Source organism: Labrus mixtus, chromosome 24 (genome assembly GCF_963584025.1).
Source record: "Labrus mixtus chromosome 24, fLabMix1.1, whole genome shotgun sequence".
NCBI classification, from domain to species: Eukaryota; Metazoa; Chordata; class Actinopteri; order Labriformes; family Labridae; genus Labrus; species Labrus mixtus.
In genome coordinates, this window is record NC_083635.1 from 7,111,263 (window position 1) to 7,127,402 (window position 16,140).

The 16,140-nt window shown below is 42.0% G+C and overlaps 1 protein-coding gene across 3 annotated transcripts in view; it reads left to right on the forward strand.

Annotated features, from left to right (window-relative positions):
* Window positions 1-5,551, forward strand: part of LOC132959389 (gamma-aminobutyric acid receptor subunit beta-3-like) — a 44,856-nt gene extending 39,305 nt beyond the window's left edge. For all 3 annotated transcript variants that reach the window (XM_061032341.1, XM_061032339.1, XM_061032340.1), the window contains one exon: window positions 347-5,551. In XM_061032341.1, coding sequence (XP_060888324.1) covers window positions 347-718 — 372 coding nt within the window. In that variant the 3' untranslated portion in view covers window positions 719-5,551. The remainder of the gene's footprint in view (window positions 1-346) is intronic.
* The last annotated feature ends 10,589 nt before the right edge of the window (window positions 5,552-16,140 follow it).

The following is a 16,140-nucleotide window of genomic DNA, read 5'->3' on the forward strand; positions in this document are numbered from 1 at the left end:
GCCTTTGCATCTCTTTTTGCATCTCTCTGTTTCTCTTTGTTGATGTTTTGCATCTCTTTGTAGTCATTTTATGTCTCTTTGTTAACGTTTTATATCTCTGTTATTATTCTCAATGCCTTTTGCTTGTGTGTTGTATCTCTTTGATGCAGCTCTTTGAACTTTTTGTTGTCCTCTCAAGACACTTTGAGTCACTTTCTTTGAATTTTCAAAAACATCGTTGAAGCCTTTGATGCGTTTGTTCCATCGTGACATCCACATTTCATGGTTTTTCGAGTATTTAGGAGTCGTTCCAATTATTGTAAATATCGTTTTATTATATGGTTTTCTCATCTGTTTTCTCAATCAGGCGGAGCCACACGGACATGGGAATATCCTTTTAACCACCCTGGAGATCCACAATGAAGTGGCGGGAGGTGAGATCACCACCAGTGTGGCAGACATTAGGAACTCTCAGTCCATGGTGCAGCTGGATAGCACGGCGTCAACCAATATCCAGTACCGGAAGCAGAGCGGTGGGACCGCGCTGCGCTCCGCCAGCCGCCACTCCCTGGACCGCTCTGCCCAGATGAAACGCAGCCGCCTGCGGAGGCGATCCTCGCAGCTTAAAATTAAAATCCCAGACCTGACGGATGTGAACGCCATCGACCGTTGGTCACGGATCATTTTTCCTTCCGTTTTCTCGCTCTTTAACCTCATCTACTGGCTCTACTATGTGTGATTGGAGTTTTTTTTTTTTTTTTTTTCTTGAGATGTTTGTTGTTTGTTTGTCTGGTTTTTATCACTTTGTTTCTTTTCTTCTTCCTGTTTTTCTGTTGCTTTTGTACGTGATGGAATCTGTCAAGTTAAAGACTGGAACACTACGAGACAAAAAAAAAAAAAAAAACATGACTGAAAAAAAAAGACTATCGAGGTTTCGGACCAAGTTCTCTGCACAATTGTTTTTATATTTGCAGTCTTTGAACCCTTAGTATCTTGTTTTTTTTTCTAAAATATGTACTGTAATTGGGATATGTGACAGTCATTTCCCCACATTTGCCCTTTTTGAGTAATGTGTACATAGAGAGATACAAAGCCAGCAATTCAGTGAATAATAGAGTATTTGCAGAAAAAAAACAAATACAAACGCAAGAATTTTCTAATCAAAACAAACGCATCAAGAAAACTTTATACTACATAGATAGTGACGGCATTTCCTTAAAGTCAATTGAACAACTTCATGTATGTTTGACTGGTACCCTATGCACTCTTAATGCATGTCATGTTCACCTGTAGTGAAAAAATAACGACTCCTTATTTTGCCTTTGGTTATTTCAGAACTTTACAGACTGTATTTAGTTATAGCTTAGTCCCAGTAAACTAGCTATCAACTATATCATGCATTGGTCTGGTTCACCCAAACACAATAATTTTAAAGTGAGGATTATCTCCTCACAGTTCAGGATGATTGCGACTCAGGTTGTGAATTTCTTGCTATTCGGTATCTTTTTCCTGATGAGGAAAGGTGACACTGTAATACCCTATTTTTTGGTAATTTGATACGGAAAACAAAAAGCACAAATATAAAGCAAACTGCCATTTTTCACCTCTACCTTTCTTGCAACAGCGCTCCTAGTGGTTGCATGACAGAATTGCACTCAAAAATATCAAACTTCCAAAAAAAACAAAAAACAGTTTGACTTTCATTTTAAAACAACTGCCAAGGGCCTTTTGGGCGTCACAGTTAACTCAATTTCTGAAATATTGCGATATTTTTGTACTGTGTGTCTTTGGGTATTTATCTGATTCCCTTACCTTGTCTGGTAGATTTTTTTTTTTTGCGCAACACTTACTCCCTTGTTGTGATAAGAGATGACGGATTGGAAACCATTTTTTTTGTACATAAGTACATAGGTGTGTATATACAAAAAAAAAACAAATGTATATATATATTCTGTGTGTACAACCCAAAATGAAAATGATCAATGATTGAACATTTTGTGATTGTTAACTGGCTATTAACTGTCAGACTTTTTAGTGCAAAAAAAAAAAAAGAGACGAGAGAAAAAAATTTAACAATATAACCAACAGGTCAAGTTTAAGCATCAGTTTACATTTTTTGAGCGTTTGTAAGGCTCATGTCTTCTCAAACATATGACCATTTTTAAAGTTCTAATGTATGTATTTTCACTCTGCAATGTAAACGATACTGTACTGGAAAAGCCAAGCGATGGACGTGGATTTCATTCGATTCCGCAGACGGACCAGGATGAAAGCGGCCCGTCGACTTAACCAATAAGCACACACTAGCACTGAATGTATCAGATCCATTCTTCAGGGAGAGGATAATGAGCCATGGTCATCATTTCTCCATCAGAATGTAAACCGCCCATTCTTACGCAGACAGAAGGGGTAGGGGAGGATGTTTTAAGAGTGTGCATGTGCATGTGTGTGTGTGTGTGTGAGAGAGAGAGAGAGAGAGAGAGAGAGAAAAAGAGATGGGGAAATGGATAAAGCTTGATAGAGGGAAGGCGTGGGTAGGCCATTAATTTTCTGTGCTGCTTGCCCCGACTATGGACAAATGTCAACGCGTAATAGTTTTGTGGATAAAAATAGCCCTCCTGTTCCACTCGTGATAAACTGTGTGCCATTTCACCGAAGGTCGTGGAGCAATCTAACCAGTTACAATTCACGGGCGATGGATGTACATTTTAAGCATTTCTGGTCGGACGTAAACACTCGAGGTACATCCACTTTTTGTGCATGTAAAACAAAAAAACTAACCTACTTGATTATATTGAGCTCTGTTGTGAATGAGAATGAGCTTGGTTGGGGTAAAAGAGTCACTCACTTGCCAGAAATGGGATCAATTTAACGTTGAATTAACACATTGCGTGGTTTTATTGATCGATGTATGACTAAGAACTGAATGTATATTACTCGGATTGTCGACGCACAAATGCAATTTTTATTTATTGAAACAGGATTTGACCTCGACCCTGATTAATCAGGGCTCAAGTTAATTCCACATTCAAGTGAACCCCAAGTCTCTTGCTGGTTTCTTGTCCTGTTTTTTTTTCTACTGTGTAGACGGGAGAGGACATATGACATGTTGTCCAAGACAGAAGAAAAAAAAAAAAAAAAAAAGCAAAATCATCCAAAATATCCTGCTGAAGGTGTGTTCAGGAAGGGAATGTAAGCAGAAGTCTGTTGCACAAATTCACCTTCCATACAGTTATCGCTATCTGTCCCGAACAACCCCACCCACCAATTGTATGGTATGTTAGCTAGGAATGGGCACTGAGTGTGTTTTTCTTTTTGTTTTGCCATCATGTCAGCTTCTAATTGACATAAGGTTTTATGTCATATCCCCCCCCCCCCCGTCTTTGTTACAATTGTTCATTTATGAAGCATATTCACAAAGCAAACGGATGCTCATAACCTTTGTTCATCTTTTCATTTTTGTGTTGAGATTGGCATTTGACTTGTGCAACTCCACCTCCGCTAACAGGCACCATGGCGTTCTGTTTGAACACACTAAGGCCCTGAGTGTACTTGCTTTTAACTACGCGTACACAAACAGCCTTGCGTATCCTGCTGAAACTATCGCTACCCGTCTGTGCGATGCAGTATGCATATAACCACTAGGGGCAGTGTCGAGTTGTATGGTGATGAGACCGGAAATGACGACATCGGAGACACTAGAGAGCGTTTCTCCATTGTGGACGCGGCTAACTTTTAAGTGCTAAACGGGAGTCAGTTGTCGAGCAAAATTGAACTGCAGCGGAAGTGCAACAAGGATTAAAAAAAACAGTGCTCCACCACATGGGATTAGATGAACAACGACTTGTATTTTATTGGGCAACTCGCCTTTCTAACTTTTTTTTTTCCCCGCAACAGCGGTTCAAGCTGTTCTAGAGGCACACTTTAACGCCAGCTACTTTTAGCAAGCTAGCTAGATACATTAGCTTCCAGGCTAGCAGGGCAGTACGTTTGCCATTGTTGTAGAGCTTCTAGAACAATGGCGTAAAGTTTTTAAGAAAGAAGAAAAGTTACCAGATCAAGTCCGCAACTACCCCGCACTATGATGTGTCATTGCCGTTGCATAGCAACAAACATGTGTGCCAAAACAGCTGGCGACGGATCGTCTCTACTGGGCAACTTTGGTCACAGAAAGGGCCACCTTCATTTAATTCTGACTGCCAGGGGGCCAATTTGTAGGATACAAAAACGATTAGTCAATTATGTCTCAAATTTAACTCAATGTATAACAGTGATCAAATATTATTATGGACATTTTCCTGGTTTTCATGATTTCATGGCAGATTTTGTCATGGTTTCCAATTAATTGATATGTAAAAAAATTGACCTGAGGGCCACGTTGAGTGTTGATGGGGGAGAAGAATCTAGAAGAATCCTCAAGTATGTGAACATTTACATAGCAGGTTGTCTACGCATGGTTTAAAAGCAAGTATTTTTGAGCCTTAAGAGAGGATGTCTTGACTTTGGTCTCGGTGCACAAAGCTACTGTATGTTTTGCGATATCATGCATTCAAGATCGAGAATTGTTTAAGTCATGGAACCCGTATGCGCAAAGATGTTTCATGCTGCTTTAGTCTTGTGTACATAAGATAAAGTAAGACAGAACAGGTGTCAGTTTTACAGTGGAAGTCAAAATAACATCATCGCTTACTGGTTTGCTTTGATTTAAACAACAACTTCTCGCTCATTTGGTGAGATTGAAAGCAAGTTTTTTTTCAGTTTGGTCATTGTATGATCTTTTACCAATCTTATTAGTGTAGTTAAAAAAAGTGAAAGAGACACTTGACTGTAACAAACTCTAGATTCTTGCTTATCATGCATGCGACTCTTAATTCATAACTTGGAAGATTTCCAAAAAAAAAAAAAAAGTTTTGCAAACTCGCTTACGAGAGCTGCCAACTGCTCATTTTTAGAGACGACATGATGCCATGTGAGCCTACATTTAAAAGATTTAAAAAAAAAAAAAAAGTCACACAAAAAAAAGTCATCAAAGACTTCGGGTGTTGTATGGCCTTGGTCCCATAATGGAATGTGAAATGTTCTGTGCTGCCACAAAATGTATTTAGGCTTAGATTTATACTGTATATCTCTGTATGTTTCTCTTCCTTTTTTTCAATAGATTATCATGTTAAACCATCGAATAAATTATATACATTGTACCTGTGTATTTGGTATTGCGAGCTTACATGACACTCCGAAGATAATCTTTACATTTACTGTACAGTGAGCTAATATAACTGACATTTTTAAATCACAAAAAGACATGATAATGAAGCGTGGGGACCTTGAAATGCTAGAGGTTGCATGTACATATTCCAAGAAGTGTTGGGGATATCTCTTCCTAAGGCGTTCCATCACGACCTGTTCCAGTGCAGCTATACTCAATGACACTTTAAGGACTTTTTAACGATACTTGGAAACACCCAGTAAGTCTTTCTTGTATGAAGTGAATTTCATGAATATGTGCCAGCGTGTTGTTGAACAAGAGTACAGTAGTTCCCCTGGTTGAATAAAGATTGGAGGAAAAAAAAGACTCTGTGGAGTTGGAGGTGATTACTGGGCGTCGAAAAACATGGAAAAAGGAACGGAGAAAATCCGACGTTTGTAGCAGTTGTAAGCCGGTAAAAACGTTGACCAATGTCTGCCACGAGGTACCAATCTGATGAACCAATCACAGCCTCCCTGTCTCCCTGCTTGTTCTCTACCCCTTGAGTGAACTAGCCCACCCTCAAAGCGAGGGGCGTGGCTTTAGAGGGAGCACAGAGGGGAGGGGTTGGGTGCAGATGGAGCACTGAGGGAATGCTACTTTCAAAATCATGCTAGTTTTTGAAAATTACCAACCCTGCCTTTATCGTATTAGATTTTTTCCCCAACTCAAAATGTTAAGAGTAGTGCCTGACCGATGTGAGATTTTTGGGGCTGATACAAATAGATATTGGGGAGAAATATAATCTGATACCAATACTTGTTTTGATACACAAGCAATTGAACAGGTACATGAATTAGCCACAAGTAATACTCAGGCTGCCTTGCGACTATATCTCTAAGGCCTAGCGTTTTTTTTCTTAGCGCTAGCATCTGTTTTTCAACGGTTTTAATGAGGAGTGAGCGTTCTCAGCAGCAGACGGCCACTTGGAGAAAAAGGGCAGGGCCCAGCGTCTTTTTTTTTTCCTAACGCTCTGCCTTTTTTGTGCTTTTTTGCTGCTCCGAGCGCTCAAGTTGAAATTGTTTTTCAGAAAGGCGCTGTTGACATCACCATTGTAGTGAGTAGTCAGTTATGCACATTTCAAATTGCTAGATGCTTTAAATCTTCAATCTGAGTTGTCATGTTTGGATGATGAATGATGTCCTATAATGACAGGTCTCTGCCCCTCCCTCTGTGAGGAATCTGCATCATGGGAATCCTCAAGGATCGAGATTGCCTCCCCTTCATTCTCAGGTAGAGAAAATCAAGATTGGCTTTATCGCTCACTATTTATGCATAATGACTTAAGAAATGCTGAGCTTTGCTTTTTTCCAATTCCCCCTGCCTCTCCGCAATATACAAGTCCCTTGGGGTGCACATGATGTATTTTTAATCTCTTACCTTTAGAGCCTTTTGTGATGTGTGTAGGGGTTCTCACCCCAAGGTATAGTTTATCATTAAAGTAATCATTAAAGAATGTTGTTGTTCAGCAGTTTTAAGGGCTGCATGGGAGTGATGCTGATGTTGTTAAGAAGACATTCTGTCTCCAGGACCGCCTCACTCCAGATAGTAAGGCCTGGCCAATTATGAAAGGGGAAAAGAGAACGTAAGGCAAAATATAGGCAATATGAAGACAATCTTGGATATTATTGGTGGAAAAGTGGGTACAGCATCTTACTTTTTCTTGCAAGCTTTGGAGGAAGTTTAAAATAGCACATCAAGTCAACATGTTTGTTTATCCAGGCGTGCCTACCTGCCTAACTTCCTACTCACAGTTCACACAGTTCAATCAAAAGAAAGCAAAAAACAGACTTCTTAAAGTCTTCTTCTGCTTGTCAGTTTCTTGCACATCCAGTGCCAGCATCTCTGCATCACCTTTAAGTGGGGGGAAAAGCACATTCCTACTCTTCAAGGGTGGATTTTTCTAAATGAAGAAGGGCTGGGGGGACCGCAAATGAAACCAGAGCTACAATCCTGTTTGTTGTTTCTAGGGAGCGATGTGGTCGTTGCAAGGAATGACAGAGATATTGATAGATAACCTCGGGGAATTAAGATGCCAAGTCGCAAATAAAAAGCCCTCCAGAGGGCTGTAAAGCAAAAGCCAGCCAAAGGTTATCAGAGTTAAAGGAACAGTGCATTTTTCACAGGCAGCGTTCATGCTCTCTCACTCATTTGATAGTATTTGCTCAGTCTGGATCCTTAAGTCAGAGTTCGATTTTAGTCGTCAGATGTTAAGTAGAGGAATAAAGGTGTAGCTTCTAGACTTGATATCATTGATTGTAATTGTAAAGCATTTGGATCCATTGGCTGGAGGTTGATGGGTGTTGGAAGAGGTTGCATTAGGTTTGACCCAAAGCACAGCTGCTCTTAAGATTACTTAAAGCAAGCCAAAAGATTATTTCTAGTCAACAATAAATGGTAAATGGACTTGAGCTTGTATAGCGCTTTTCTAGTCTTCTAGACCGCATGTCACACCTACACATTCACACAATGATGGTAGAGGTTGCTATGGAAAGTGACCATCGGAAGTAACTAATCCCATTCATACACATGGGTTAGGGTTAGGTTAGGTGTAGGGTATAGGTATAATGTGAACTACACTGGTAAATGGACTGCGGTTTTATTGCACCCGTCCAGTCTCCAAACCCTTCAAAGAGTCTTAATCTTCATTCCTTTTCACCTCATCACATCGCAGGCGCAGCTTTGAGAGAAATTGGGAATCAATGTCTTGCCAAAAGACACTTTAAACATTCAAACTCAAGCAGCTTAGGATCAATCCGCCAATCTTGTAAATATTAGATGACCTCTCTACCTCTGAAGCAACAGCTGCCAAAATGTAATCTATTGTGTTAGCATTCTAAGGCTAATTAACAGTTAATACCAACTGCACCTGTGGTGGATGGATTTTGGTTGTTGGGCAGTTATTTATTTATTAATGTAAGTACTGATTAAGGAACATGATCTAAGAACTGAGATGGATTCTGTGATGTGTGAACTATGAGCCCATGTCCAGAGTCATGGGACTTGAAAGTGTACGGACGAAAAGAACGAGGAAGGGAGTTGACGTCAGTGCGACATATGAAGTACCTCGGCAATCAAAGCCTATAGCAGCATAACCCGGGGGTTGGCCCAAGGCGATCCTCAAACAGCAGATTGTGAACCTACTCTTCAAAGTATAGAGGTCATCTGCTATTGGCTTACCCAACGAGTACGCTGGTTCTACTGGGTAAGGAGGCTGATAATTAAAGGCTCTGCCTTCTTTTTGAAACTCTAGGTACTGTACGCTTGTTTGCAATCTACGAGAACAGTGTAGAAGATATAATGATGCTGGACCACAAAGGATTCTTTTATTAGAGAGGAATTTTAAATCCTGTTCTGTATTTCTATGGAAACCAAGGCCGAGAGCAAATACAGGCAGCGCTCATACTGGGAACATTAACATGCTAACAATGTTCTTGTTTCATTGGAATTAAACATGCGTATTCATCTCTTACATTGCTGTTTGAGCACTTTGAGACAAGTGCATCAGATGTGCCAAGATGAAGCATTTCAACTTTATCATAGCCTTGCCTCATAGTGGTCCAAACAAGCCCTTAACCGTTGCATAGCAACAGCAGCTTCCACAGACAGGATCCCTACATACATTAGATGTGTTGAGTGTTGCATGTAAAAAACAAGGCATCCCATGATGACTGAGGCAAAGTCCATCTATTGGGAATGAGAACCAGCACGACACATACTTCAGGTTTTTGTCGACCCATGTTGCAGGGTCGAGTGCAAAGACCCAGGTGGAATCTCCAACCCCATAATGGCCGACCCAAATAACCCGCCTTTGAGCCCTGAAAAACCCCCATGAGGCGGCGAGGATTCAGCCCGTGTTTCTCGTTGCGAAAAACTCACTGAATGAATTCCTTCTGATGTCTTCTTTCTTTTCTTTTTCTTCCTTCCCTCCCTGCCTGCCTGCCAACTGACATACTTTCTTTTAATTCACAGGCTGCCTGGCGAGCAATGGAGGGGAGCGTGGGAGAGAGTAGGAGGGAGAAAGGGGAAGGACGGAGCCGGGAAAGAAAGTCTGTTTCAGCATCAAAAGGCTGTCTCGGAGACTTGGGGGAATACACTGACTCTTCAATGTACTTTTTGATGATGCCTTTCTGTTTTATGAAATCAACGACACACAACAGTCGCAGCAGTGAATTAGCCTACTTCTTCCTTTTACAGTTTCTCACCCTCTGTCTCGCTTGAACTCTTTCCCTCATCTCAACATTCTGTCGCTCATTAATCCGTCGGTTGCGCGCACATGTTCTGTCGTCTCTCATTAGAACCTGTCGTCTATTTGGTAGGACATACTTCCTGGCATCAGCTGCCAGGCAGAGACGCACTGAACAAGACAATATTTTGATGGCTCATTCTTTCCTGCCTTTGGGTCCCTTGACGATAAAAGTTTTCTTGAAGAGGGAACTGCATATCCCTGAATCATTAAACATTTAAAGGACTATTCCCAGAGTGTTCGATACTACAGAGAACAACATGTCCTATTATGTTTGACCTAGAAACAACTCGCTCATATCTTAAGTCACATCTGCTTACCGTGATAATTATCAGGGAAAACAATCACTTTGGAGATGGATCAGACAGAATACTGACCACTGTTTTGTCTTGTCAGGGGAGAAGAGGGCGTTCTGTGGATTGATTTGATGCTCAAGCTTAGTTAACGAACACGATTCAGCTGTGGCAGAAAGACGTCGACTTTATATCCAAGCCGGAATGATTGAGCGCAAGCAGGTTATAAAACCAGGTTGGAACAGATGATGGAATTTTCCAAAGAACAAAAGCATGCAAATACCTGGCAAAAAAAAGAATACACATGGTGTGTTATTTGTTCAAGTGACTGTGGCACAGTTGGTAGAGTCAGTCGTCTCGCAGCCAGAAGGTTGGGGTTCAATCCCCAGTTCCTGCACCCACATGTCTGATGTGTCCCACTAGGCGATCGTCTCACCCCTTAAGGTCCTGACAAACCAAGGAGATATTGGCCTTAGTTGGACCGTCGGTGAGCGGCCGTCGCCCTAGCTTTTGCGGTGTGTCCGAGTCCGTCACTACCCGTCGGCCTCTTCTGTGGTCGGCGAGAGGAATCTCTCTGATTGGCTGTTGGGATGTTTCATTTCTCTCCAGCTCTCCTCACAGGTTCAGGAAAGCCCCTTGAGCATGCCGCTGTAGTATCCATGCTTTCACCCATTTAGTGCGGTTTCTCCTTATTTGTCACTTCTGCCTCTTCTTTTCTTTTTCCACTAATAGACCAAGGTCTGACAACGCAAGCGCCCTTTTCTACTTTTTATCAGACATTATTCTCCATTAGTAGGCTACCTATAATACGAGTGGTGACCAACAGCGGTGTGAAAATGGTCTTCTCGTATCATAACAACAGACTACCGCCGCCTGCTGGCATGGAGAGTTATTTCATCCCATGCATGCGCAGAACGAACGTGGTGGTTGGCCGTCGGCTGGAGTCATTGCGGTGTGTTCAAGTGCAACTTTTTGGCCAAGAGGTGAGGCGATGCCACAGGCGGACATCATCACCACTAGTTCTTTGCCGTCTGCTTGGTGTGTCAGGACCTTTACAAACTTTCTTTTTGGACTAGTCTGCCCACAAAGAAAAAAAAAATACTCACCAATTTCCCGTTTAAATGTTTTTCTGTTGGGCTGACCTGTTACAGCCACTTTCTTTTCATGGTAATTTCAAGAAAGCGTACATGTTTCCCGTATAATTGTTGGACCACAATCTCAGTTTCCAATGTGTGTTTCACTTTTACACTGCCAAAAAGTGCTGTCGTTTCTAAGGAGGTATAAAATGAATGAATAAATGAAATGTGGTTGTTTTTACTCTTGGTGGAAACCCCTACAGTTTTGGGTCTTGAAAAAACAACTTGATCTTTTTGATTAAGCTAGCTTCATTTATTCAACATGCTGAAGTCTTTGTGAAGTTCTCTACTTGATTAAAGAGCAGTGTCTCAAGTTTCATCATAGCATTCAGTCAACATGTGAACTTCTCACAGCCAAAAAGACCACGTTATAAAACAGTTATTTAATCGTATAACCAACTTTGATAGAATCATTTCAATATTCCCTCTGCACTCTCATCCCTATCTCATTGCAACTCTCCCCCCCCCCCCCAAAAAGAAAATTGCTGCATGTTTCCCCGAGTTACGTCTTCATTAGTGCGTCTTCAAAGACGTGATCACTTGTTACACCAGATGAAATCAGTTGTAGTTTTTTAAGCGCACCATTCCCATTTCCTTTGTTCCGATGTAATCAGCCTGTCGTCCCATTTGCCCTCCCGTCCCCGCGACAGGAGCGCTTCTATTCCCTGTGCTAATTATGATTAGAACAAAGTGAGTCGTGGCTGCCAGGGAGAGGTGGGAGAGCAGAGACAAAAAAAGCCTCTTTGTTTTCGGGGGGCTCGCTGGCAGCTTTACCTGTGAAGTGTTACGGCCTTGACACACCAAGAACTAGTGGTGACGAAAGGCCACCTGTGGATGGCCAACCACCACAACCACTTCCTGTTGTTGTTGTTTTTGTTAATTAAGATTTTGTTTCTCGGACTAACTAATCTCGGACTAACAGCCTACTAATCGAGAATAAAGTCTGATAAAAAGTGGAAAATGGCGCTGGCATTGCCACAAAGCAACTAGTTGGTCCTGCATTTATCTCGTCGCCATTATTATGTTTGATGTGCTTACTGCTTCAGTCAGCTTCCTGCTTCCTGATTGGCTATTGTTCCATTCCACATGATAATTCGAAGAGTCCATGCATGGCCGGCCGTCCTCGGTGTTCTCCCCACACTGATCGTAAATATGGAACAACATTTACGACTTCAGACCGGGGCGGCCCCCGATCGTTTTCTGAGCAGATCAGGGGAGGTTAAAATCACTCTCAACACACCTCACTTCACCACGGGAGAATCTGGCAAGATCATCTTTGGAACCATCAGATAATTGGGCTTTTTGCTGACTTTGGTTGCCCAAAATTGGCCCGATTATCTTGTACTGTGTACGCCGCTTAAGCTTTCCATTTTCTGTCACACCTGCCCCCCTGCAAATGCGACGCTGTGCACCAAAAGTCCTAAAATACTACTACAGATAAATGTAGAAATCAACATTCAGACTCTTTCCTTTACAATATAAACAATGTGGAGCTGTTGTGAAGAAACTGATTGGTATGAACTATCTGAAGAACTTGCAGACATGAAAACACATCATGATAGAAAGAAAAAAAAATCATCAAGCATGTCAGAGTATAACCTTGTGGTGTGTGCCCTCTGCTGGACACTTTCAGTACATACAGTGTATGCATGACTGTACTGTATCATGGAAAGAGGAGGGAGGGAAGGAGGGAGGGAGGGAGGGAGGGAGGGAGGGGGGATATCACAGATTCACACGCCCACACACTCATCTGCAAACACAGAGAGGCGTGTACTTGTGATTAATGCTTTCCGTTTCCACGTTCCTGGCTAATTAGCAGCTGCTTGTAGCTCGTGCTGATGGTTATTTAAGAGACGGTTTTATACAGCGGGGCAGATAATTACACGTTGAATTACTCCATGTTTGTACTTTGTTCTGCACAGGGGCCAATTTCAGGAACAGAGTTATTGCTTATGTGTACGCTTTAATCGCTCTATCCTTATATGGAGACGGATGGTAGGCAGGATGATAACTGAATCTAGGTTTTCTGTAAAAATAGGACAGTGGATGGGGGAGGATATGCAGGAAAGGAGTCACAGGTCGGATTTGAACCCTGGCCACCAGGGCTGACACCCGCTCTGACATGTATGGAGGCTATAGCCCTTGTCGCAGGCAAAAAAGGCCCCCAAAACATCTTTCAGAAAATGTGTGCACACAACAAGGACGGATAAAAACAAGATATCAATCGAAAGGCAAGCACGCACTTCAACATGTGTGTGAAATTAAATTGGCTTCCCCTGCAGAGAAATTCCCATTACGGAGATGACAAATGGAAACTGGTTTCGGTAAATAGATATTGCAACAGTTAAGGCCAGTCAGCGTGAAAGGTGCAGCTGCTAAATGTATTCATCTGCCACATTTTTTTCTTCACGCTTCCCAGCGACAATGTAGCACTTAACAAACCTCATCCTGTGTTGTGACATTTTCCTCTTCTTTAGTGGAATATTTATTGCTCCATGGAAGACGGGCGTTGTGCACAAATCCAGCCAGAAAGTAAGAAACCATGTTTTTAAAAGCGCTGTTCCTGACCGTCACGGTAAAGAGGAAGCTGAGCCGGAAGGCAAAGCTCTCAATTTAATAGTCAATCTGTGTTCCCAACCCTCACCATTGGTCACGAGCTGTGAGATTGAGATTGCACATACAAGCGGCCGATTCAAGTTCCCTCTGGAGGGTGGCTGGGCTCAGCCTTAGAGATAGGTAGGTTGAGGAGCTCGGTCATCCCAAGGTAGCTCGGAGTAGATGCGCTCTTCCTTTGCATCAAAAGGAGCCAGCTGAGGTCGTTCGGGCGTCCGATTAGAACTTCCTCCTGCTTGCGTCCCTCTGGAGGTTTTCTGTGCACATCCAACTTCAGAAGGAGACCCAGGGGGCTTACACCCAGAGCTCCCTGGTGGGATGATACTGTATATCCCTTCTAGCCGGAACACCTTAGGATTCCCCAGGTAGAGCTGGAAAACGTTGCTCGGGAGAGGGACGTCTTGGGCTGATGCCTCCAGATAAGCGGAAGATAATTAATGGATGGATGGATGGAGGAAGTTAGGAAGTGGTTGAACATAAATACGGCCCTTGTAAGGTAGAATTAAGCAAAAAAATATCAAGATCATGATTCTTGAAGAAAAACTCTGAACTTACAATCAATAAAGGTTTATTCGGAGGGTATTGAAGATTATCAGCTATAGAATATGGTCATGTAGAATAAGTGCCTAATAATGACTAATAGGCAGCCGGTATGCAAATTATTAGCATGCTAATAAGTAACTAATTAATGGTGAAAATAGTGGCTTTAATTTAAAGAGTTATCAACTAATTTTGGCAAGGCCTTCTTAGCACTACAATACCCATAAGCCTCTGCAGTTGTTGCATGTAGAAAAAGCCACTGGATTAAGAAGTTACAAATCGTATTATCTGTTTTTCTACATGGTAATCATTCTCATAAATGGCTGTAAGCTGCGTATTTCAGTTCATTTTAAGCTATAAGATTGAGTGTTTCTTGCTGAAATGCACCTTGGGAGTTGTAGTTAAGCTCTCTCCGCAATATTTGTGTCTCCAAATATACATATGGAAGTTTCTTCAACTTTGTGAAATAGTTTTTTACTAAAGCCCGATCGATTAATCGGCCTGCTGATAATATCGGCCGATATCAGCATATCTACCGGTATCGGCTACTTTTTTGAGATATGCGCCGATATTACTAGATCTATTCATTTGAGTTTCATTGTATTACAGTAGCAGTTACATTTTTGGCTGTCACCAGCAGAGTGTGCTGTAAGGATTATTTATTGGATTTTTAAAATCCCTGATATCAATATCGGTATCCATCAAAAAAATTTGTAATTCCTCTTAGTAAAGATCCGAATGCGGAACATTCAGTATAAAAAAGTCATAACTTTCCTCCTTTTCTGACCCCTCCTCACCCTGCACCATTTCCACACAATCCCTTACAGGAAATACATCACTCTTAACGCCGTGGAGACTGAATTATGATCCTATTTGTAAGATTGCAGCATTTGAGTCGTCTGCGTGACCTTCCTCAAATGCAATTTTCCTCACATAAAGAATAGAAATCTAAAATACGCCGCAGCTAGGCTATTAAATCTCTGCTTGTGTCTTATTCAAGCATAAGAATGAGTCCGCCGCTTTGCAAAGCTGCAGCATCTGACAGAGACACCCACTGACTCGTTTTACATAACACCTATTTACCTTGAAATGATGTTGCCAAGTAACAACATCCGGATTCTGTTTTTTTTGTGTGTGTGGGCGGTTGACTGTGAGCGCATGGGTGGGCGAGTGGGTGGGTGTGCTCATGCCTGTACGCAGGTGTGTGTGTGTGTGTGTGTGTGTGTGTCAGTGATGGATGTTCTTAAGTGCTGGAAAAGTGGGAAATCTAACACAGCTGGGCAAATTACATCAAGTCATCTTCGCTCTCATGCACGGCTGATGCTTAAAAAGGCGCAGCCGTGAACTCATATATTACCCCTACATGAATCCTTAATGTCCCGCTGCCTCACAAAGGGCAAAACAATTCATGATGTGCTGATGCACAAGGTTGCACCTGCCTTTCTTTTCCACATTCTTACCCCCCCCCCCCCCCCCCCCCCCAACACTCTCCTCTTTTCTCTCTTACCCTCTCTCTCTCTGTGAATGAGCTGCTTAACTGACACTTGTAGGCCTACTACAGTAATTCCCGTCTTAGTGAACGGGATTAATATTTAATTCAAGATGAGCCTTTTATCGATACCTCGCTGTGTGTTCATTTCTTTTTTCTCCCTCATTTCAGGATGGCTTTGCAGCTTTCGGCGTATCAAAGGGATGATGATCGGGCAGATAAAGAGGTGTTAACATTGTCTAAGAAGTATTAGCAGGTCAGAGGGGTTCAAGCCAGAGGCGGTGCGAGGAGGGTGGCGAGCGGTGGCATGGGCCCCCCCTTTGCCCACCCCAGGTGCTACCCCAAAAATCTAAATCTACAATTGGCTATCAGATCTGGGACTTGAGTACAAATCAACTATTCGGGCTGTTTTCAATCGACTAATGGTAAAACTATCAGTTGGAAATAAACTTTCCATGAAAATTTCCAAGAGAAAACATGTGCACACTGTGGAACTTGAAATGGACTCAGTTGCCAATAAATGTATCTTTGCAGGTTACACTGTATTTAAGAGTTTGCATGCATTTTTCTAAGACATTAAAATTGCCACTTTGCACATA